The sequence below is a fragment of the Bufo gargarizans genome, chromosome 2 (genome assembly GCF_014858855.1).
Source record: "Bufo gargarizans isolate SCDJY-AF-19 chromosome 2, ASM1485885v1, whole genome shotgun sequence".
Classification (NCBI taxonomy): domain Eukaryota; kingdom Metazoa; phylum Chordata; class Amphibia; order Anura; family Bufonidae; genus Bufo; species Bufo gargarizans.
The window spans coordinates 155,130,074-155,153,197 of NC_058081.1; the positions used below are offsets into that span (position 1 = coordinate 155,130,074).

The window sequence follows — 23,124 nt, forward strand, 5'->3', positions numbered from 1 at the left end:
CCAGGAGTGCCAGATTATATAATGTGTAATACATTTTGTACTCCAGGTATACCAGCCTTTTTGTGATGCCAGGTTTTCTCTCTGATAGATAATCTTGTATTATGTGAATAGATGACTCTTATGACTTTACATACAATGGTCTACAGGCATGATTTATCTGTTTCTAATGTAAATTTATCAGATTAAAAATTATTATATCCTTCCAGCCATTTGTCGCCATTCCTGCGGTGATGGATTCTGTTCACGGCCTAATATGTGCACATGTCCCACCGGTCAAACAGCACCATCTTGCGGATCTAAATCAAGTAAGTTCTATGTTGTGCTTGATTCTTACTGCTTTATATAACGATAGAATTCCATATATGACAGTAATCTACATAACTATTGTTTGTGTAATTGCACAAAATGTCAATACAGAGGTCTGAGGCACAGTTATACCCAAGACAAGGGGTCATCCATTACGTCTAGAGAAAAGCAGGTTTCTACATCAACATAAACAGGGATTCTGTACTGTACGAGCAGTGAGACTATGGAACTCTCTGCCTGAGGAGGTGGTAATGGTGAATTCACTAAAAGAGGGGCCTGGATGTAGTTCTACAGGTTATAGTTATTAGAGTCTAGAGAAGGGTTCTTGATACAGTAAGTTATTCTGATTTGTAGTTGGGATTATTTAGAGCTATGCAAATATATATAAATTAATGTTTATTGTAAGGCAAATTATTTGGAGGCACGGTTGACGCATCTATGGGTCTAGGTTTCATTATAAAAGGACAGTGTATTGAGGTGATGTATCTAGGCTTGTCAGTTTGTAGATGTTATTTTTTTTATAGCTATGCTATCTTCAATATATTTTTTTGGGAGGAGGGCAAAAAATGACTTGGGTGCTCCGATCTTTTTAACTCCTTCATTTAACAACACCCCTACATTGGCCAAGCTGCATGGCCTATTTTTAAGAGAAAGGGTGAACTTCATGTTAATCATTATTAATAAATATGAAATGCTGATGGAGGAGGCAACATAGGGTGGTACGAAGGAGGAGTAAGCAAGGAGACAGAATACATAAGCAGCTCACATAAGTGAGAGGTAGGTAAGAAACAGTGGGGAAGAGGAATCATTGTAAAGCAGATTGATGAGTAACCAACAGTAGCGAGTGCTAATGCTGTATAAATGGTGTCTTTGGGTGTCAGAATACAGAGATTATACAGACATTATTTACATAGATGTAGAGCAAAATTGCCTGTTGACATTCATTATGCAGTTTTAATTCGTAGGAATGCCAAACTTGTATTTAAGGGACAGAAATACATGACAAAATGCAACCTAGCACTTAAAGTAATGTAATAGTAAGTAAAGAAATGATCATTCACAGTAATTTGAACTGGTGTTTTTATAAGCCCTTAAGTATTTTTCCACATCCTGCAAAGTGGTTAAAAGTATATAATAATCACTGAAAAAATTATGCACTTAAGTAAACATTCTCTAATAATTGGCCTTATCCTCTTTATGTTCTGGATAAACTTCAAGATGTATATTGAAAGTAAAAAAGTGTTATTAACGATGGTAGATTTAGGTATAATATACTTTTAAATACCTTGAAACCAAATCTGTTCATCCCTCCCCTAGATAAAAAACCTTGGTGGAAGTATTACAAACAACACAAGAACAAATGTAGGAAATGTCATATTAAGGGTTCTTGTGAGCTTGTTTTCCATTACAGAAGCGTGTCTTTCTTCCAGCCTGGAAAAAGTATTCTCAACCCATGTCTTCAGCGTCTGTTCACTCTTCTAATCTAAACTACACTTCAAAGTATTTGAATGAGCTTGGTGGGAATGGAATTAAAAGTTGGCAAGAGCTGCATTAATTGAAATCAGTTTTCTTCAGTTGATTTCCTACCCTACATCTTGGATGATATAATTTCCTATACAACTTGAAAACCCAAATATTGCTTCAGTTGAAGGAAGCTAAGACCAGACTTTTTTTTATTCAATTCACCTTTTCCCATGTTTTCCAGTAGATTACATATTTATGACAAAAAATCCTTGACATACAAATATTTTTATATCAATTTGATTATAATGGAAATAAGTTATGGAATGTAACTAGGGTCACCTTCCGATCCTGAAAATGAGGTACTTTTACTGTGCTTTTTCCCTCCAAAGCAGCACTCTGGTCCTCCGTGTATGGGGCTTTGTCCCATTAACTTGCACATTAAAACTTAATTTATAAAAAATAAATTGATCTACCTACCCTAGATTCATCCCCTAGTCCCCACCTTTTCTAAATGGTTTCACCGATTATCAACAAGCTTCTCTCCAGACATGGCTCCTGCTCAGTACAGTATTAGAACAAAGTTTTATGCAAATCGACTTTGGATGTTTCATCCGAAGTTGATTCTCTCATCCCTAATTGCCACTACAGCTTGAGTCACTTTCCGTTTGTAGGATCCGTCATGGGTTCTCAAAAGCGGTCCAAAACGGATCAGTTTTGCCCTAATGCATTCTGAATGGAAAAGGATCCGCTCAGAATGCATCAGTTGGCCTTCGTTCAGTCACCTGTCTGTTCTGGAGGCGGACACCAAAACACTGCCTGCAGCGTTTTGCTATCAGTCCTGGGATGCGGAGCGAGATGGATCTGTCCTGACACACAATGTAAGTCAATGAGGACAGATCCGTTTTTTCTGACACAATAGAAAACAGATCCGTCCCCCACTGACTTTCAATGGAGTTCATGACGTATCCGTCATGGCTATAGAATACATAATACAACCGGATCCGTTCATGACGGATGCATGCGGCTGTATTACTGTAACGGAAGCGTTTTTGCAGATCCATGACGGATCCACATAAAATGCTAATGTGAAAGTAGCCTTAGCAGAACTTCCCATCTGTCTGGGGATGAGTCAGGATACAGTACGTAAATGTCCCTTAAATAGTTCAACAACGCAAGTGGTATTTATCACTTAGCTGAAGGGTTAAATACAATGGGGGAAATTTATCAGGACTGGCATTTCATATGAACGTGATGACCTTGGCGTTAAAAATTTTTTTTTAGAATTTTTCATGCCACTTTTCTGGAACATGTAGGTTGGTATATTTCCACCACCAATGTTCTGGCTGTCTGTAGCTTCCACTAGATACTTTGCTATCCAGTTCAGTGTGTACATTATAAGCTACCTCAAGGGGTGTCAGTCTGTTCTGTATTTAAAAAAATTAGCTCCAGTCCTTGTTAAGATAAGGCTTTAGGACGCAAATAATTATTTATCATATGTTTAGCATAGAAAATTGTGATACGGACATTCTGTCCTATCCTCTTTATTTCATCTTGTGCCCTCTTTATGTTAAAGGGAACCTGTCACCGGGATTTTGTGTATACAGCTGAGGACATCTGCAATACCCAGTCCCCATAGCTCTGTGTGCTCTTATTGTGAAAAAACCCCCAATTTGATACATATGCAAATTAACCTGAGATGAGTCCTGTAACGTGAGATGAGTCAGGGACAGGACTCATCTCGGGTTAATTTGCATATGTATCAAATCGTTTTTTATACACAATAAAAGCACACAGAGCTATGGAGACTGGGTATTGCGGATGTGCTAGCGGCCATCTAGCAACCCATGTCCTCAGCTCTATACACAAAATCCCAGTGACAGGTTCCCTTTAAAGTAGTGGTTAAAGAGGCACCTGGGGGTAAAGTAACAAATGTTATAAATCGCCTTATCTACAGTCCCTATAACACATGGAATACTTACCTGTGATGACACCGCTGCTTCAGGACAGCGTAAACACTTGTTCAGGGCTCAGTGCCTAAGATGTCTCATGTTAAGGTCACTTTTGACATTAATGATTGCAAAATTGCAAGGGCAGACTGGGAACTTAAAGTGGCCCTGGAAAAAATACTAAAAGTGGCCCCGTTTTGTAGTCAGGTCCAAAGTGATGGAAGGCAGGGCCAGCAATACCATATTGTGGCACATAATGCCACCCCAACAGAGCCAAATACCACAGTTCACCACAAAATACTGCCAGCTGCACAAAATACATCCCCAAAAACTTCCACTGGGCGGCCGTGAGGAGGGTCCAGGTGGCCACCTGGGCATCTGCCCACTGGGAAATTTCCCTGTAAGGTCTATGGCCAATCCAGCCCTGCAAGTATGCCAGTATTCTGCATAGTCGTCTTACTTGGCCTGAAAATCAAGGAGAGGGAGGAAGTAGGAGGATCAAAGGGGCACAGATTGATTTGGGCATGCTCTTGGTGCACTTGAATGCTCATTTGCATCTGCAGAATGAAGCAGCCTATCCCTCAGTAAAAGGTATCATTACATTTAACTAAAGTGGCCGTACAAGGCTTCTTGCCTGGTTAACATTTTTCTGTGTCCTGTACCAATGATAACAGCGCATGTGCTCCAGCAAAATTGTTATGGACTTATTGTTTGGATCCAGTTCTCCATCCACATCCATGTCCACATGATAACTGCCTTGAATAATAAATGATAATAAACACAGTTGGGTATCTTTACTAACAAACTTAAAGGGGTTGTCCAAGATTTTGATATTGATGGCCTATCCTCAGGTTAGATTATCAATATCTGATCGGTGGGGGTCTGACTTCCGGAATCCCCACCGGTCAGATATTGTTGACCGATAGGAAAAAAATCTAAATAGACCCCAGAATAATTACAGTGGTTGATAGTGGATGATAAATCCAGTGCAAGTTTCACTTATTTGGTCGCTTACTTTGTGCCAGAATGTACCAGATTTTTGGCACATTTAAAGCCACTCCCCCTTCATCGCTACACCACGCCCCTTTCACTCCCCTTGTCCCTTCTTCTCTTTTCTAGTGATCGGTGGTGGTCTCAGCACTCAGACCCCCACTGGTAAAAAATATCAAATATCAAAAGTTTTTTGAAAGCTCAGTGACTTTGGACTTACAGAAATTCTGCTGATTTTCCATCAAGATTTAAAGGCTGAAAACACACAGCATATTACAGTAACAGCAAAGTTGATGAGATTTTAGCAAATCTAATCGACTGAGGAAAAGTTTCCATGTGTAAAGGAACATGTGGTGTGTGGATTTTAAATATACAGCATGCAATTCTGTCTGTACATTTTCACCAAAAATGTTACCCTTTAAAAAGGGTCTGGTAAATTCACAAGAAAATGTCTTAAAATTTCCCTGTGAAATTTACAGCAGAATACCCATACAGATCTGTCTTAAAGGGAGTTTTCCCAAAATTAATTGTCTATCAACAAGATCGTGAAAATGGGAGAATCCATGTGAACAGAGCGGCAGTTACATGAAATGAATGGAGCGGCAGCGTGCATGCACAACCACCGCTCCATTCATATAGTGGAACACAGGAACCCTCAGGGGAGTCTCAATGGTCAGATCCCCACCATTCAGATAGTTATCCCCTATACTGCGGATAGAGGATACGTTTATATTTTGGGACAACCCATTTAACTCTTCAGCTGGGAGACAATAAAATGAGAATTGCTTTTGATGATAGCTTTTATATAGCATGTTTTATCTGTTTTATCATGTTTCATTTTACATGGGTAGTATTTTCACTTGTATGTTAGGACTTCATAGACTCCACTAAGTTCCCAGTCAAGAATGTTGACCCTAGTCAGAGAGGGCGGAAACATACACATTAGTCATGCTTTAGACCAAAGTCATAACATACATATACCACTTTTATTTTGCTGTCTTGAAAATTTACAACATGTTGATTTCATTTAATGAATCTGATCTAAATATGTACTATGGTTTCATCCTCCTTCAAGTTGTAAAGCACCACTATGCAACTTCAGATTCACTAATTCTTTTTATAGTATTTCTTGGTTTACAAAGCTGTATTTCCCAACCTTAGATGAGGTTAACATATGTTTGGGCTATGCACTTCCTCTGTCTTACCAACCAAAGCTTCTGACATGCCACTTTCACCTACTGATGATTCTCCCAATTGGATAAATACCATGACTTTAGGGGTGCTGGTATTGTCCTGATGCCGGGCTTTAATAAGTGCAGCACAGTGTATAATTTTATAGTCTTGGCAGTACTTACAGTAGTACATTTTTGGTATATATATATATATATATATATATATATGTGTTTGACGTGAGGCAAAAACATTTCCTTATGTCTTTCTGACCTACTGACCATAGATCAAATTACTAGCAAGAAGTAGGGGGCAGATGGAAGGGAGCATGAATATAGGATCAGACCACCCAATGTTTGTTTATTGTCTGTAAATATGGAGACACGTGGTCTACATAGGGGCTGTATACATCATGGAGACACACGTGGTGTGTATAGGAGCTGTTGGCAGAATGGAGACACATATGGTATGCATAGGAGCTGTAGACATCATGGAGACACATGTGTACATAGAAGCTGTATGCATCTTAGAGACACATGTGGTATGCATACGAACTGGAAACATCATGGAGACACATGTGGTGTGCATACGAACTGGAAACATCATGGAGACACATGTGGTGTGCATACGAACTAGAAACATCATGGAGACACATATGGTGTGCATACGAACTGGAAACATCATGGAGACACATGTGGTGTGCATACGAACTGGAAACATCATGGAGACACATATGGTGTGCATACGAACTGGAAACATCATGGAGACACATGTGGTGTGCATACGAACTGGAAACATCATGGAGACACATGTGGTGTGCATACGAACTGGAAACATCATGGAGACACATATGGTGTGCATACGAACTGGAAACATCATGGAGACACATGTGGTGTGCATACGAACTGGAAACATCATGGAGACACATGTGGTGTGCATACGAACTAGAAACATCATGGAGACACATATGGTGTGCATACGAACTGGAAACATCATGGAGACACATGTGGTGTGCATACGAACTGGAAACATCATGGAGACACATATGGTGTGCATACGAACTGGAAACATCATGGAGACACATGTGGTGTGCATACGAACTGGAAACATCATGGAGACACATATGGTGTGCATACGAACTGGAAACATCATGGAGACACATGTGGTGTGCATACGAACTGGAAACATCATGGAGACACATATGGTATGCATAGGAGCTGTAGACATCATGGAGACACATGTGTACATAGAAGCTGTATGCATCTTGGAGACACATGTGGTATGCATATGAACTGGAAACACCATGGAGACACATGTGGTGTGCATAGGAGCTGTAGACATCTTGCAGACACGTGTGTATAGGAGCTATAGACACAAAACAGTAGAACAGTTTCTTCAGCTAATTAATATAATTACTAATATACAATATATTTGGAAGAAATAGACACTGCCATAAACATGGTATTATGATATGGCTACACTATAGGTTTGCTGATGCAATTTTGGAAGCCAAATTCAGAAATTGATCATCAAAGGAGAGAAAGTATATAGGACAGATATGACCTCCTCTTTTTTTTAACTTTTTCCTGACATGTGATGATCTAATATTAAATTGTGTCATTAAAAAGTACAACTTGTCCCGCAAAAAACAAGCACTCATATGTTTGTGAACGGAAAATTAAAAAAGGTATGGCCCTGGGAAGGCGAGGCGTGCAAAATAAAAATGCAAAGGTGAACAAACCTCCAAGGTAGGTTTTATTGTCATATAAATACAATTTATATGACAATGCCTGCTGATTGGACCCCTGCTGATTGGATATTGATGACCTATCTTGAGGATAGTGCAAGAAAATTTAGACCAGCACATCCGAAGTCACAGGTGCACATCCATAAAGCTAACATTCAAACGGCAAATACTTTGGCTGTGACTTTGGATGTGCTAGTCTACGTTTTCTTTCAGTGTGGTCTTCTAAGCAGAGTATAAATATAGCTAGTTCCTACACTGCCCTGAACATTGTAGGCTTAAGTTAGGCCCAGGAGGGGCAGTTCTGTTAGTGTTAGGTACCCATCTGGAGAAGCCACCTTGATGTTGGTAGATGGGCCTGACACACGTTTTAATAAAAAAATGTGCGCAAAGAGCTTCCATTTACAGTAGGTATAGTACAACTGTAATCAAAAATAACCTCTTATCCCTAGTTCTATTCTTTGTATGTATAACAGTGTGCTGCCATATTTTGTTTGCTATCCTGAGGATAGGTCATCAATATCAGGAGCCTGGGAAACCCCTTTAAGATCAATGCTTTGTTATAATATCCACTTATATTGCTAATTGTATTCTACCAGAGGATGGGGTTTAAGAAACAGGAAAACAGCCCTGGAATAAGTACTGAGCGTTCTGATCCTTGTCTGTTCTAGGCCCAATAAACCTTTGTACTACTATCAGTTACTAGCTGTGATTTCCCCCTTGGCTATTCATACCATTATACTCAATAACTCATATTAATAGGCATAATTTAATGTTTCTGGCAATAAACAGGTCTGGGGTGGATACAGAAAACCAGACTAACCAAACTTTTAATACCACAAAAGTTCAACAATTAATTCCCTGACAAACCAGAAGAATGTGTAGAATGTCTGGTTCATTCACTGCAGGCATGTTTAATAGATGTCTATGGTAGAAGGTGACATTGTACGTAGATTAAGGTACAGTTATTCCAGTGGCCTGCATTAGTGAAGCTTTCAGTTTATAAGTGCTGTCATGACATCAGTCATGTTAGTTATCTCCATTTACATCAGAGATGGTGTATAGTTATTTTAACCTTGAGTAGCAGATAATCTTTCTTGGGAGTTCAGGGACGCTATGCCATTTAATTCCTTATGACATTAGTAGTAAAAATAGATGATTTTATTTGGACGCCAACAATTGGGAAGGAGGAGCAGGAGTGTAATGGAAGGCCTTAGAGTTCTGTTAAGGATCAAATCCTGGTTATGGTTTAGAAAAATGTATACCACACTTTGCAGGGAGAATCCAGCCTTATTTGACTGTCCTATAATCTAAATGTTAGGCAAAATGGTAGTTCAGCCATTGCAACTACAAACAAAGACAAATACGTGTGTTTTTGGCTACATATTACCTTCGGGTTAGAAGAGAAACACATGGTAAGAATTTAGATATGTTATCTATGTGTTAGGTCTATTTTACTGATTAGCAGATTCTTTGGATCTGATTTTTACCCTAAAATTTGATCCTGTACAAGACCACACATATCACATTTACACCTACAGCCAGGACCTACATATCTTATGTGCAGTTCCCCAGGCAGTCAGCAACATACGCTATCACAGTGTGAGATTTCAGCTGAGCTTTGACTATACCCAGTTTAATGTATTTATGTGTAATGCTGGCATACCACAAAATATTCCATCTGTGTACAGTAAAGACCATATAATATATCTATGTGCTAGAACTCTTCCAGCTAGAAGAACCCCTATAATGCATCTGGTTTGGCAGTGACTGAATTACAGTCAAAGTTTAAGGAACTCTCCTATTCTTCTCCCTTAACCTCTTCTATAGGCACAGACTTGACAAACCCAGTTGGATCCTCTGCCTTCAGATTGTGGACTAGTCAATTGGTCAGCAGTAGTGGTAGAGCAGTGTTATAGAGCGGATGCATAGGACAAGATAGCCAAGAGTCAACACTGGGAAGACAGACCAAGCCAGGCTGAAGTACCAGTCATTGTGGAGAAGGGCTAATGCAGTATTTCATCGTCTATTCACCATACATTCTATAGAGTGATAAACAATCTGTAGGTCTTTTTTTTTATCATTTTTCAATAGTGTTTTCTTTGCCTTTGCTCTATTTGGAAGGAGCATTTGCTCTATTTTGCTATTTGGAAGGAGCATTTTGGAGCACCAGACGACGGAGTTTTCTGTATACTTATTGTAAATGAGCAGTAAAGCTTTTCCTTGTTGTCAGTAAAATAAAAATTTGTGAACTCTTCAAGGTTTAAGAGGAACATCCATTCAGTGTATCCAATGCAGGCAGCTGTATTATCTTTCTGGGTCTCATCAGGGGTGCTCCAGATTCTGGTTCTGCTGTAAAAAGGGATCTGTACGCTAGTATTCACCCCCATACTGAGAGAAGTTCTAATGGTCAGCATTTTTATGAGAAGGCCTGGCAACCCTATCCTTACTGGTTATGTTGTGTATATCATACGTTATTCAGCAGAATTAGAACAGATCATTGGAGTGGTTATTTTGTGTAGCTGTAATTCTAGATAATATTCAAGTGGACCTTATAAATTCATTATCGGATCAGTGTTCTGCCATAAAACATGTACAGACCTTGGCAAACACCACTTTTGCTACAAAAATGTGCAACCCTCTCAACTGCTCTGTTTAATACGACCCTTCCTTTTTCATAAGACAGTTATGCTTAAATACTGTAAGATATATATATGAAAGTTATACGTGTATATTGGTGTCGTGCTGTTTTGTACACAGAGATGACTAGAGATTTGTATAGATCTGCATCTTTTATTATGCAATTGTTAAAACTAGCCAAGAAGAAAATCTTGAATTAGTCATCGTGTGTTGAAAATTACTAAACACATCTGCACTTTATTCTGGATTTCATAACATTTTGGATATTTGCCTTTTTTGATGTAGACATTGATAATCAGTTATGGCTTACTTTAGTTTTGTGTATTGTTTTGTAAAACTTTTCCACAATTCTGTTTTCAGTTCAGCAGTGTAACATCAGATGTATGAACGGTGGCACCTGCAGCGATGAGCACTGTATGTGCCAGAAGGGTTATACTGGAACACACTGTGGCCAACGTAAGTACTGATTTTGTATTGTTTAGTCATTCAATTAATTCATTACAATATCCAGCAGCAAACCTTCTGTTTAGGTACAGCGACACCTGACACCTCCCCACAGCAGCAAAAGTCGCACCAAATAATAGTCGCACCAATAATAATTATTGCAGATATATTGTGTATTTGGGCAGATTCAATTGCATTGCAAACTGTAATTTACAGTAGAGATCCACAATATAAATTGACATGCTGGGGATCTAAAATGTCACGTTATGTGTGGATATTGTCGCTGAATAGTTTTTCAGCATGTGGATGATAGGTGGTATCGTAAATGCTGTGGCTTTTCACAATTCTGCTGAGGATATTCCACAGCATTTATGCTATAGGTGGTCATACTCTTAGGACCACCATTGTCCACATAGTAACATTTGAAAGTGCTGTGATAAAAAGGTATTTTACACCAAACTGCTCAAATTAGATAAAATATGTCTGAAAGGGCAAATCTTGACCAATGTAGTCAGTGATCGTATAAAAAGTTTGTATAAACAATGAATGGCTGATGTCTGCCAAAAAAGGCATTGATCAACTGTTATGGCGGGTTTACATGGGCCGATTCTCAGGGCATTATTGGGAACTAACTTTCATACGAATGCTCATTCCAGATAATTGGCCCGTGTAAAGGTGCCTCAGATCACCCGATGAAGAAGGCAAATGCTCATTCATCGGGTGAAAGGATCTTTCATGCAGATACCTCTGTTGTTATTTCTGGGCAGCAAATTGTGCTCTCATGCAAGGAGTAGGGCTCTATCACAATTTGCCCAAAAACACAGCCATGAATAAAGAATGGTACCAAAACACCCTCCAACAGCAACTTCTTCCAACAATCCAACAACAGTTTGGTGAAGAACAATGCATTTTCCAGCACGATGGAGCACCGTGCCATAAGGCAAAAGTGATAACTAAGTGGCTCGGGGACCAAAACGTTAACATTTTGGGTCTATGGCCTGGAAACTCCCCAGATCTTAATCCCATTGAGAACTTGTGGTCAATCCTCAAGAGGCGGGTGAACAAACAAAAACCCACTAATTCTGACAAACTCCAAGAAGTGATTATGAAAGAATGGGTTGCTATCAGTCAGGAATTGGCCCAGAAGTTGGTTGAGAGCATGCCCAGTCGAATTGCAGAGGTCCTGAAAACACTGCAAATACTGACTCTTTGCATAAATGTCATGTAATTGTCGATAAAAGCCTTTGAAACGTATGAAGTGCGTGTAATTATATTTCACTACATCACAGAAACACCTGAAACAAAGATCTAAAAGCAGTTTAGCAGAAAACTTTGTGAAAACTAGTATTTGTGTCATTTTCAAAACTTTTGGCCACGACTGTATACTTCAGAGCAGGCATCCTCAAACTGCGGCCCTCCAGCTGTTGTAAAACTACAACTCCCACAATGCCCTGCTGTAGGCTGATACCTGTATGCTGTTCAGGCATGCTGGGAGTTGTAGTTTTGCAACAGCTGGAGGGCCGCAGTTTGAGGATGCCTGCTTCAGAGAGATATCCTAACAGCATGAGTGAAAACGTTCCGGTGGTAATCTAACAGTACCATTCCGGGCATTCAGTTGTCACTTCAGACACATTGGCACTGTCCATACGAATCCTGCAAAGGGCAACACAGAACATATTCGGGGTTACATATAACTTTCAGGTGTTGTTGAGACATTTATGGACAGTTAATAGGATACCTGTTGTTTGGCCACTAGGTATGGTTTCCAGGAGCTCCTGGAAGCATTCATTGCATGAAGATACTGGAGATCAGATCTCAAGTATATAATGGAGCACAAAACACATTTAACAGATATATTGCAATGAAATAAACAAAAATATTTATAGATGTTGATCATTGTAACAGCAGAAAGTTAGAAGATGACATAGTGTCCATATCCAAACCATATGCACAACCTTTTGTTCAGTATGGATGTATTACTTTAAGATGATGGCTTGGAACAATCATGTCCGTACCCATGCGTCCTGTTTCCTCTTGGTAACCAGGTATAATATATGTAATACAAAATATTTGTACCTAGTTCTATAGTTTATATATTTTTAAATGTCTTCCTTATGGATATACATCTGTATGCTTGTAACTTACAGCCGTCTGTGAACATGGGTGTCTAAATGGTGGACGATGTGTCGCTCCAAATCGATGCGCCTGCACATACGGCTTTACAGGACCTCAGTGTGAAAGAGGTAAGTGTTGTTATAAGTCACAAGTGTTATTCTTAGGCACGCTGCTATCACTATACTAATTCAACCATACCACACTGACATGTTTCATTTGTCACCTCTGGTTCAAGAAAAAAAAAGTCCCATTTAATGAAGAACAAACAGATAACTTACATGGTGCCCTCCTTTTCATCTGAAAACCCACAAATTCCTAGGCTTCTCTTATATCATCCAAGATGCGTCACCACTTCTCAGACTACCTGATGTACACTGTGCATTTGGTAGTCCATCCTGCAGCCATTGGATTGGCTAGCATTACCCACATGAGTAGTGTTGGCCAATCCAAGAGCAGTCGTGGACATCAAGCATTAAGTATCTTGGTCTACCAAATGCACAATGTGTATAAGGTCATCTGAGAGACAGCGCTTCCATATTAGATGACCTGGGAACTGACAGATCTGCAGATAAAAAGAGGAAAAGGAGGTCACTATGTAAGTGTTCGGTTCATTCCTCAGGTAATTAGAATTTTTCTTCTTGAACTGGAGAGTTGCTTTAAGTGTTCCATTTTCTTTGCCTTAGGCTTTCAGATGGCCATAATTGGGTATATGATAACATACTGTATATACTGCCACAATATCTGTACATCTCATAAATTTAGATTATGTGTCTATTTTATGGCATTAAGTACAGATTTTTTTTATTTAATATTGTTTGGAGGGCTGCAATTATCATAGTTTATAGTTTTCTGAATAGTATTGTTATGCTTCACATCCCTACAAAAGAAATTTTGTATAACGTATTTTGTCTGCACACCCATTTTATAAATAAAGGTAAATGCATGTAATTCGAAAATCCAGCTGAAAAGCAGTAGAATATGTCCGGCATGGAATTATAGAAATAAACGTAAAATAATTATCAAAAATGTTACATATATATATATATATATATATATATATATATATATACAGTACAGACCAAAAGTTTGGACACACCTTCTCATTCAAAGAGTTTTCTTTATTTTCATGACTATGAAAATCGTAGATTCACACTGAAGGCATCAAAACTATGAATTAACACATGTGGAATTATAAACATAACAAAAAAGTGTGAAACAACTGAAAATATGTCATATTCTAGGTTCTTCAAAGTAGCTACCTTTTGCTTTGATTACTGCTTTGCACACTCTTGGCATTCTCTTGATGAGTTTCAAGAGGTAGTCCCCTGAAATGGTTTTCACTTCACAGGTGTGCCCTGTCAGGTTTAATAAGTGGGATTTCTTGCCTTATAAATGGGGTTGGGACCATCAGTGGTGTTGAGGAGAAGTCAGGTGGATACACAGCTGATAGTCCTACTGAATAGACTGTTAGAATTTGTATTATGGCAAGAAAAAAGCAGCTAAGTAAAGAAAAACGAGTGGCCATCATTACTTTAAGAAATGAAGGTCAGTCAGTCAGCCGAAAAATTGGGAAAACTTTGAAAGTAAGGGCTATTTGACCATGAAGGAGAGTGATGGGGTGCTGTGCCAGATGACCTGGCCTCCACAGTCACCGGACCTGAACCCAATCGAGATGGTTTGGGGTGAGCTGGACCGCAGAGTGAAGGCAAAAGGGCCAACAAGTGCTAAGCATCTCTGGTAACTCCTTCAAGACTGTTGGAAGACCATTTCAGGTGACTACCTCTTGAAGCTCATCAAGAGAATGCCAACAGTGTGCAAAGCAGTAATCAAAGCAAAAGGTGGCTACTTTGAAGAACCTAGAATATGACATATTTTCAGTTGTTTCACACTTGTTTGTTATGTAAATAATTCCACATGTGTTAATTCATAGTTTTGATGGCTTCATAGTCATGAAAATAAAGAAAACTCTTTGAATGAGAAGGTGTGTCCAAACTTTTGGTCTGTACTGTATATATATATATATATATATATATATATATACATATTTTAAGGATGGCCTTTCAATATTAAAATCCCGGAAAACCCTCTTTAATGAATAATGTAAAGGCCCTTGTGTGTGCCTTATGTATACCTGTTTTATTTATGGATTGGGTGCCATCTTGGTCGCCCAATGCAGCCTTCTCTTCCCTTGATACTTCTTCTTTTGCGGAAGTATAGAGGACGGAATCTCATCACACTGCACTTGCTCTGTTCAGAGTCATATCTAAAGGCAGAAAATGACAGATCAGAGTATTCCTATGTGATGCAGCTTCAAACTGCTCTCCCTTCCCTACTGCTTGTGATAGTTGTCTCTCTGTCAGCTCTTACAAGCAAGGGAAATGCAGTGTGCAGCAGTGTCTCAGAAATTCTGGAAACAATGGAAATTCTGCACCAGAACACAGAGCCAGGCAGCGTGTGTCCTCTGCAGCTAACCACTGTATGGACTCACCTACTATATCACTCTACTTCTGGGTCCTTAGATAGGGCAGAAAATATATTATCAGCACCACTGGGTGGATATACAGAAGAAAACAAATATATACATTTTCCTTTTTTTGTTCATAAAATAGCTTGTTACAGGTCTAATGTTTTTTGAATCTCTTATCCATCTCCCCTCAGGCAATGTACTATACATAGCACAGTGTGCAAGCTTTTCCTGAAAAGTACCTTTTAAATGTTTCATGATATTGATAGTAATATGATCATAGAGAACCTACTCATTAACAAATAGTTCAATAGTTAAAGGTGCATAGGACCAGTGGCGTGTATGAGGGACAGACACAAAGGGGTTAATAGTTTTATAATTGTCCATTTACAATTAGTATTTTGGGTGCCTTTCTAATCAGAAACATTTATGACCATTTTTATGTTTCTAAAGACAATTTTGGCTCACAATTTAACCGATTTCTAAGAGTTTCATTTTCCACTTACTATTCTACTTTTATGTTTCTTTCTTCACTTTCTCGTATATATAGCTATCCTCTTTTCTGCTCTTTTCCTTCTTCGCTGTACTTCTTGGTGCCTGCTGCAAAACAATTTAATAGTTTCACAGAATTGAACTGAAGACCCTCCCAAACAACAGAGGTACCATCTTATTGCTTCTGCATTATTGTAAAGTAAGCGTAGTCTAGAATTTAAGTAGGAAGTTTTGATACTGTAGTCTGGCAAGGAAGTTTATTATCTTCTCCATATGATTTATTGAAATAGTAATGGTCAAATGGACAAAAACTTTAAATGTGTACATTCTTATATTTGAGGCAACGTGAGAAGCTTGAAAATCACCTTTATTAGCTTGGCTTTATTCAGATAGATCTGTGACTACAGTTTAGCTACAGTGTCTGCAGGGAGTCTTAGGCAGTCTTAGGCAGTCTAACACATATACTCTGTCTCATCATTAGTCCAGGCTGCAGCAGGGCAGACTAGGCATTGTAGCTAACCTGTAGCCGCAGATCACAGCTGTACACAGGTCCAGCTGAGCTATAAAGAAGCCAAGGAGAAAAATCTGAGGAAAATTAATATCAGCATGAACCTCTGTAGGTACTGCCTTAAAGAATTATTTTTTTCTTAAATGGCAGTGACGAATATAAGAAAAATAGTAATCAGAGAATGATGCTTTCTTCTCCTCTTATCAGGGTGCTCTTCTGCTCTTCCCTCCTCTTCACTAACTCTCAATTCAATGTTTGGATCTGTATTCAGTGAAGTTGGTCTGCCTGCTCAATGAAAGGTCAGATTACATAGAAGCCTGTGGAAATGGGAGGGTGCAATAGGAAGAGGAGAAGGGAGGGACTGCGAGAAAAAGGCAGAGGAAGAGAGATTGACAGAGAGACTGCAGCTTTTTTATAAGTGATTTACTGTTTCACGTCACTGCTGGATGCTGTATAATGTCGTCTATTTCTTCTGCTGTTCCTATTTTGGAGTTTGTGCTACAGAGACTTAAGGAGCAGATTTTCTTGTTTCACCATGTCCTGTCTCTAGGCAGGCATGAAACCAGTGATGCTTGGAGCCTGCCTCCACTATGAAATTATATTGAATTTCTCCCCGCAGGTCGATTGTATCCATCTTCCGGTCCGTGGCTTGCTTGCATCCTCCTCAGCATGGACCATGGACCGCTAAACACGGGCACCTGCCGTGTGAACTCCACACTAGAGTGCAGACCCATTGACTTGAACGGGTCCGCGATCCACAAGATACGGCAAAAGAACGGAAATGTTCTATCTTTCATGGTGTGGAAGCACGGACCTGTCAGTGTGTTTCCGTTGGCTTCCTATCCATGCCTCCACACTGCAAAAGATAGGACATGTCCTATCTTTTGCCATATCCTGCGAATCACAGACTTCAGTGGGTCCGCACCGCAGTACTGAGTTCAGACTTCCGGTACCCAGGGCTGCAGTTTGCAGTCTGCAACATGGGCATGGCTACATCACAGCCATGTGAATGTACCCTTAAGCTGTGTCTTGTCCAGAAGTCACTGAAATGTTATTCATTACCGGACAACCCCTCTAAAAGTGATATTGCATGAAAAGTATTACTATGCAATAAATAGGGCATTTCGAGTTAAGTATTTTTGCAAATGCTTGTCTACCATAACTTACATTCAGTGGTGGACCAGACAGTCTCAGTAGCTTCCCTGCTCCCTACCTCCTCTTAGTGCTGGCATAGTGCTCCCATAGTGAAGTGGCCCAGATATCTTTCCATCATTCGCCTAAACTTCTAAATTCAGAGAAATATATTGCATTGTATACTTTGCTACAATGTATTACTGCAATCACCGGGGCTGTGTGTGAGATACTATTTTGCATGCAGGGGAGAAATGGGTTTACAAGAGCTGACTGCAATGTATCTTAGGCGTGATGAACTGTTGCCTTCCACAGAGACAGAAGAGACAAGAGCTTGAAATGTATTTGATAGTCTTAGAAAAGCATTATATCTAGGAACAAGTCACCACCATTACTTTCTAAGGAACAGAATCTGCAAGTGCTAATGTCAGGTATCTGTATAAGCAGTATAGCTAGTAACACTACTGGTCATCCTAAAACTATGAAGAGCTAGAGTTGTGACCTGCTTACTCCAGTAGTCCAAATACATTTGGACCTTACTTGGTGAAAAGCAAAGGTGAAATGATATTCATTAGGGAGAGATATTGTGTTGTTAATGGATAATTACAACATGGCATACATTTTTACTACTGTTCCATTTTCTATTACATTTTGTAGACATTCTTTTGTTATTGAATTTATTTCTTTGGTTCCTGTTTAGTCCAGTTTTCTACCATAGAAATAGTGGTTTTGCTCCTTTACTATTTTGGGATGTTTTCAAAGGTAGCTATCCAAAATGATTATAACCCCTTAACCTTCCAGTGAGATAGAAGCCATATGCAAAGCATAATTCCTTAGTTTTAACATATTCTACAGCTTATATATGTAAGCTTTGTATCATGTGGGAGCAACCCGTTCGAGTAGTTTCTTCTTTTACTCCGGATTTATGATTGGCATACATAAGATTCATGTGTCTGGATGCACCATTGAGTCTTCACTCACCAGGCAAAGGGCCAAATCTAAAGAGATTTATAATTATACAGTAAAGTAAGCTTATGTTTCTTATCATAAGCAGTAAAATATACTATACTGTGAAAATAAAATCAGTAATAAATCTGCTCTAGAAAACAGCGATTTTTAAAAACTGACAATGAATTTTAGCCATAAACATAAGGACAAACCAGAAAAACGAATTGCTATACAGTTATTCAGAATCTTAATAATTAAAGAACACTATTAAGTTGAAGATTAAAGTCAATTGACATACTTTTCGGGGGTCATTTATTATTCAGAAGTACGCCTATATTAGGCATATTTCTAGTGCAGATTGCGGCTCATGCCATGTTAGAAAATTGGGCGTGGGCTGGGCTGGGCTGGCAGGCCTGTCACATTTACCATTTTTTACACCTGTTTTAGGCTAGAAAATGGTCTAAATGTAAGCTAGCAAGGAAGCTGCCTTACATTTAGAAGCAGTGGTGGATCTGTCGAAGTTATGTAGAGGCCTCTACATAACGCCGGTGGATCCACCGCCAGCTGTAGGGGTTATTAAGACTAGCGTCTAAAATGCCAGTCTTCATAAATGACCCCCTTGGTGTTTATCTTATTGTGCTAACAAGCAAGGTAAAATACCAGTTATATAGAATTTGAAGTTTGTTTGGTGGTGCACTTGAGACAACACTTCTCAAATACCAAATTAATAGGAATTTGTCAAACTGATACTGTTCAGATGAACTTGAAATGTATCCCTATTAAATGGGCCTGATCCATGTGTGGCCACTGCTGCTTCTACACAGAAAGCACAGCAAGAATGGAAATATTCTTCCTTTTTTCCGCTATGTGGATTTCGGTTCATGTGGCATGGATTCCCACTTCAATGTGAGGCATATGTTAAGTGTTTTCTAAGTGTATACTACTCGTAAAAGCAAGGAAATCCTCGTAAAAATCATTTTGTGAACATACCTTAAACAACCCACTAAGGAGACGTGGTTTTTGTGCTAACACAGTGAGGTATACCCCTTCATTCACACTTTCTTCTACAGTAGTCAGCACATAAACTCAAATACAGTATAAAATAGATGTCAATACATTTCAGATATCTATTTTTGTTTTATGGTAACTTTTTTGCATTCTTCAACCTTTCTATACAGGTGGAACTCGAAAAATTTGAATATCGTGCAAAAGTCCATTTATTTCAGTAATGCAAATTAAAAAGGAATTGCATTAATGCAGCTTAAAATTAGAATTTTGTGAAAAGGTTCAATATTCTAGGCTCAAAGTGTCAGACTCTAGTCAGCTAATTAATCCATACCCCCTGAGCAAAGGGGACCTCAAAATTGAGACTTAGGGGTTTCATAAGCTATAAGCCATAATCATCCAAATTATAACAAATAAAGGCTTGAAATATCTCGCTTTGCATGTAATGAGTCTCTCTCATATATTAGTTTCACCTTTTAAGTTGCATTACTGAAATAAATGGACTTTGCACGATATTCTAATTTTTCGAGTTTCACCTGTAGGTCACAAGCTCCCGATCTGTTAGTAAAATCATCTGAAATTTTCCATGCCTCCAAAAATACCAAAACAAGATTAGACTACACTAAAGATGCGTTGACTATTCTAAAATATACCACACCAGAAACACTTAAGGGGAACCTGTCATCATTTTTTTGCTGAACTCACTGAGGACAACATAAAATAGTGACAGATGTGTTGATGTCAGCGGTGTGTCACTCATGAGCTAAAAGTAAGTGGTTGCTGAGAACCAGGATCATAATCATTGCAGCAAAGGCCTTGAAAAGAGTCAAAGGTACCTGAGAAGAGTCAGTTATTCATGAGCTCCTGCTCTCCCTGCCCATCTGCTGATGATTGGAGGTTCTCTTCTTGGGAGAAAGGTAAAGAGAAGACTGTCAATCATCAGCAAATGGGTGGGGAGAGCAGGAGCTCATAAATATCTGACTCTTCTCAGGTACCTTTGACTCTTTTCAAGGCCTTTGCTGCAATGATTATGATCCTGGTTCTCGGCAACCACTTACTTTTAGCCCATGAGTGACACAGCGCCGAAATTAGAGTGAGGGCAGCATTAAATTGATGACAGGTACCCTTTAAAAAGTGTAAGGCACTGCTGGTTGACCCACCACATTATAAGGCCTCAAATGTGATCTTTAACACCAATAAAGGTCTGCTCCTTGTGTCTAGCTAGGTTTGGAATCAAACGATTTCACGCACTCACAGCTTATTTGGAGTGAGTAGAAGAAAGAAGAAAACATTTGATTTATTGTTCTTAAGTCTTTCTTGCTACTCTCTGTCAACTTCTGTTTCTGTAAAATTACATATTGAAAAAGATAAGAACCTGAGATACAGCTTTGTTAAGGGGCTCAGTGGAGCATTACTTTTCTAAGGCTACTTTCACACAAGCGTTTATATTATATATATATTGAGATCCGTCATAGGGTCTCAATACCGGAAAAAAAACGCTTCCATTTTGTCCCCATTCATAGTCAATGGGGACAAAACGTAACTGAACAGAACAGAGTGCTCCAAAATGCATCCCGTTCTTTTCTCATACCGGAGAGCAAACCGCAGCATGGTGCGGTTTGCTTTCCGTCCTAGGATGCAGAACAAGACATCATGACCCACATTGCAAGTCAATGGGGACGGATCCGTTTTCTCTGACACAATCTGACACAATAGAAAATCGATCCGTCCCCCATTGACTTTCAATGAAGTTCATGACGGATCTGTCTTGGCTATGTTAACAGATAATACAACTGGATCCGTTCATAATGGATTATCAGTAACGGAAGCGTTTTTGCTCAACTCTGCCGGATCCAGCAAAAACGCTAGTGTGAAAGTAGCCTAAGACACCTCCATAAAGACTGTTTTTGAGTAAGTTAATAGTAATTACAGCAATATGTTAAAACAATATAATTACATGTGGTAGTTGTAAAAGTAGTAGTCAGGGAAACATTGCATAGCTATATTTGATATATACACATACTTATGTACCAATCTGCTTCCATTTATTCTTGGCTACTTGAAGTTTGATGAAGATATTATCCAGATGAGAAGACTTGACTTTAACAATACAGTCCCTAGCTAAGTGACTGCTGTTTGCTTCTCGTTTTAGTGAGATTTTATATTAAGAAAGTAAATTCATGTAATTTTTTTTTTTCCTCTGCAAGAGTCACATCTTTTAATTCTTAGAAAATGGAATTGTAGAGGTCCGATATTAGAACTGTCATCAAGTATGGAGTAATCAGGGTTCTGATAGAAGTAGGTGGGCTCCCACAAAACAAAACCTATTTCATATTGCTAAAATGGTGGACATAACTGAAGTGTGTGTTTTTGTACAATTGGTTCAACAAACTTGTGTAGAAAATGTGATGTTCTTCATCATGTTCAATTGTGATTACAAAAAGACGTAGAATCTGCATATTAGTACTGTAGACCATCTTAACCTTGCTGCTGTTACTGTATGCATGCTTCTCCATAGGACTCAAAAACATAGTAAATAAAGATTATTATGGTAAGACATCTGTCTTTATGTTGCTTCCTGAAGAATCCTCTAAATATTTGTGCTTTGTTGCTACAGCTGAGTAATGGCATTCATATCCATGGAGTATATTTACTTTCATGAAACAAATGGTTAGTCTTACTGTCGTGTCAATCAGATGATTTACATAGTGCTACGGTAGCTATGTGCGTACTCCCTGCACCGTTGGACATATTACTCCGCATTCATTACTACCACCCATCTCAAGCATCTGTTTTTCTTGAATGACTTAATTCATAGTACATCATTGTTTGGATTCATCTCTGTGTTGGACAGAGATGATGCTTGGACAGTAATTCTAGGGACAGATGTGGTGTGCTGGCTGCCGGTTGCACATGGATGCAGTCAGATCTTGCATAGAGAAAACTGCAAGCTATGTGCAGTAATTACAGAACATTTTTATGTTGAAGATTGTAGGCAATGGAAGACATATTTCTGGTGTTTATTTTATGGTAGGAACAAATTAAACACCAGGATATAGAACCTGCAGTTTGTTTGGTGGTACACTTCTAGTACCAGTTCAAGATCAGTGTGTCCAACTGATACAGATGAACCTGAGATTGTTTTCCCTAAGTAATTTACAAGTGGGGTCCAGTAGTTATAGCCAAATCAAGCATTAACATACCGTAGGTTATGTCCACACATCAGACACATACAGGTAAAAATCGAAAAATTTGAATATTGTGCAAAGTTCATTTATTGAATTTATTTGTTATAATTTGGATGATTATCGCTTACAGCTTATGAAACCCCAAAGTCACAATCTCAGTTATCCTTTGCTCAGGGGGTATGGATTAATTAGCTGACTAGAGTGCAACACTTTGAGCCTAGAATATTGAACCTTTTCACAAAATTCTAATTTTAAGCTGAATTAATGCAATTTCTTTTAATTTGCATTACTTAAATAAATGGACTTTTGCACAATATTCAAATTTTTTGAGTTTCACCTGTATTTGCTGTGGAATCTGCATTAGAGATCCGAGGTTGACCCTCCAAAGCCACATACCGCTTGTGAAGACTTGTGCAGTTTCTGTGGGCTCCTACAGCAGGTGGTAAACGTGGTTGAAATAGCTGAAACCGTGACTGTCTCTTGTAAGAGTTACGCACTCTAACCTCTAAATGACTCTCTATAAAAGTGGATTATTTTAAAATAAATTTGGTAAACCATAGTCATTTTCA

At 38.8% G+C, this 23,124-nt stretch overlaps 1 protein-coding gene across 1 annotated transcript in view; it reads left to right on the forward strand.

Annotated features, from left to right (window-relative positions):
• Positions 1 to 23,124, forward strand: part of FBN1 (fibrillin 1) — a 249,299-nt gene that overhangs the window by 42,064 nt on the left and 184,111 nt on the right. The window contains exons 4-6 of the mRNA XM_044279629.1: positions 207 to 305; positions 10,621 to 10,716; positions 12,852 to 12,947. Of these exons, the coding sequence (XP_044135564.1) occupies positions 207 to 305; positions 10,621 to 10,716; positions 12,852 to 12,947 (291 nt within the window). The remainder of the gene's footprint in view (positions 1 to 206; positions 306 to 10,620; positions 10,717 to 12,851; positions 12,948 to 23,124) is intronic.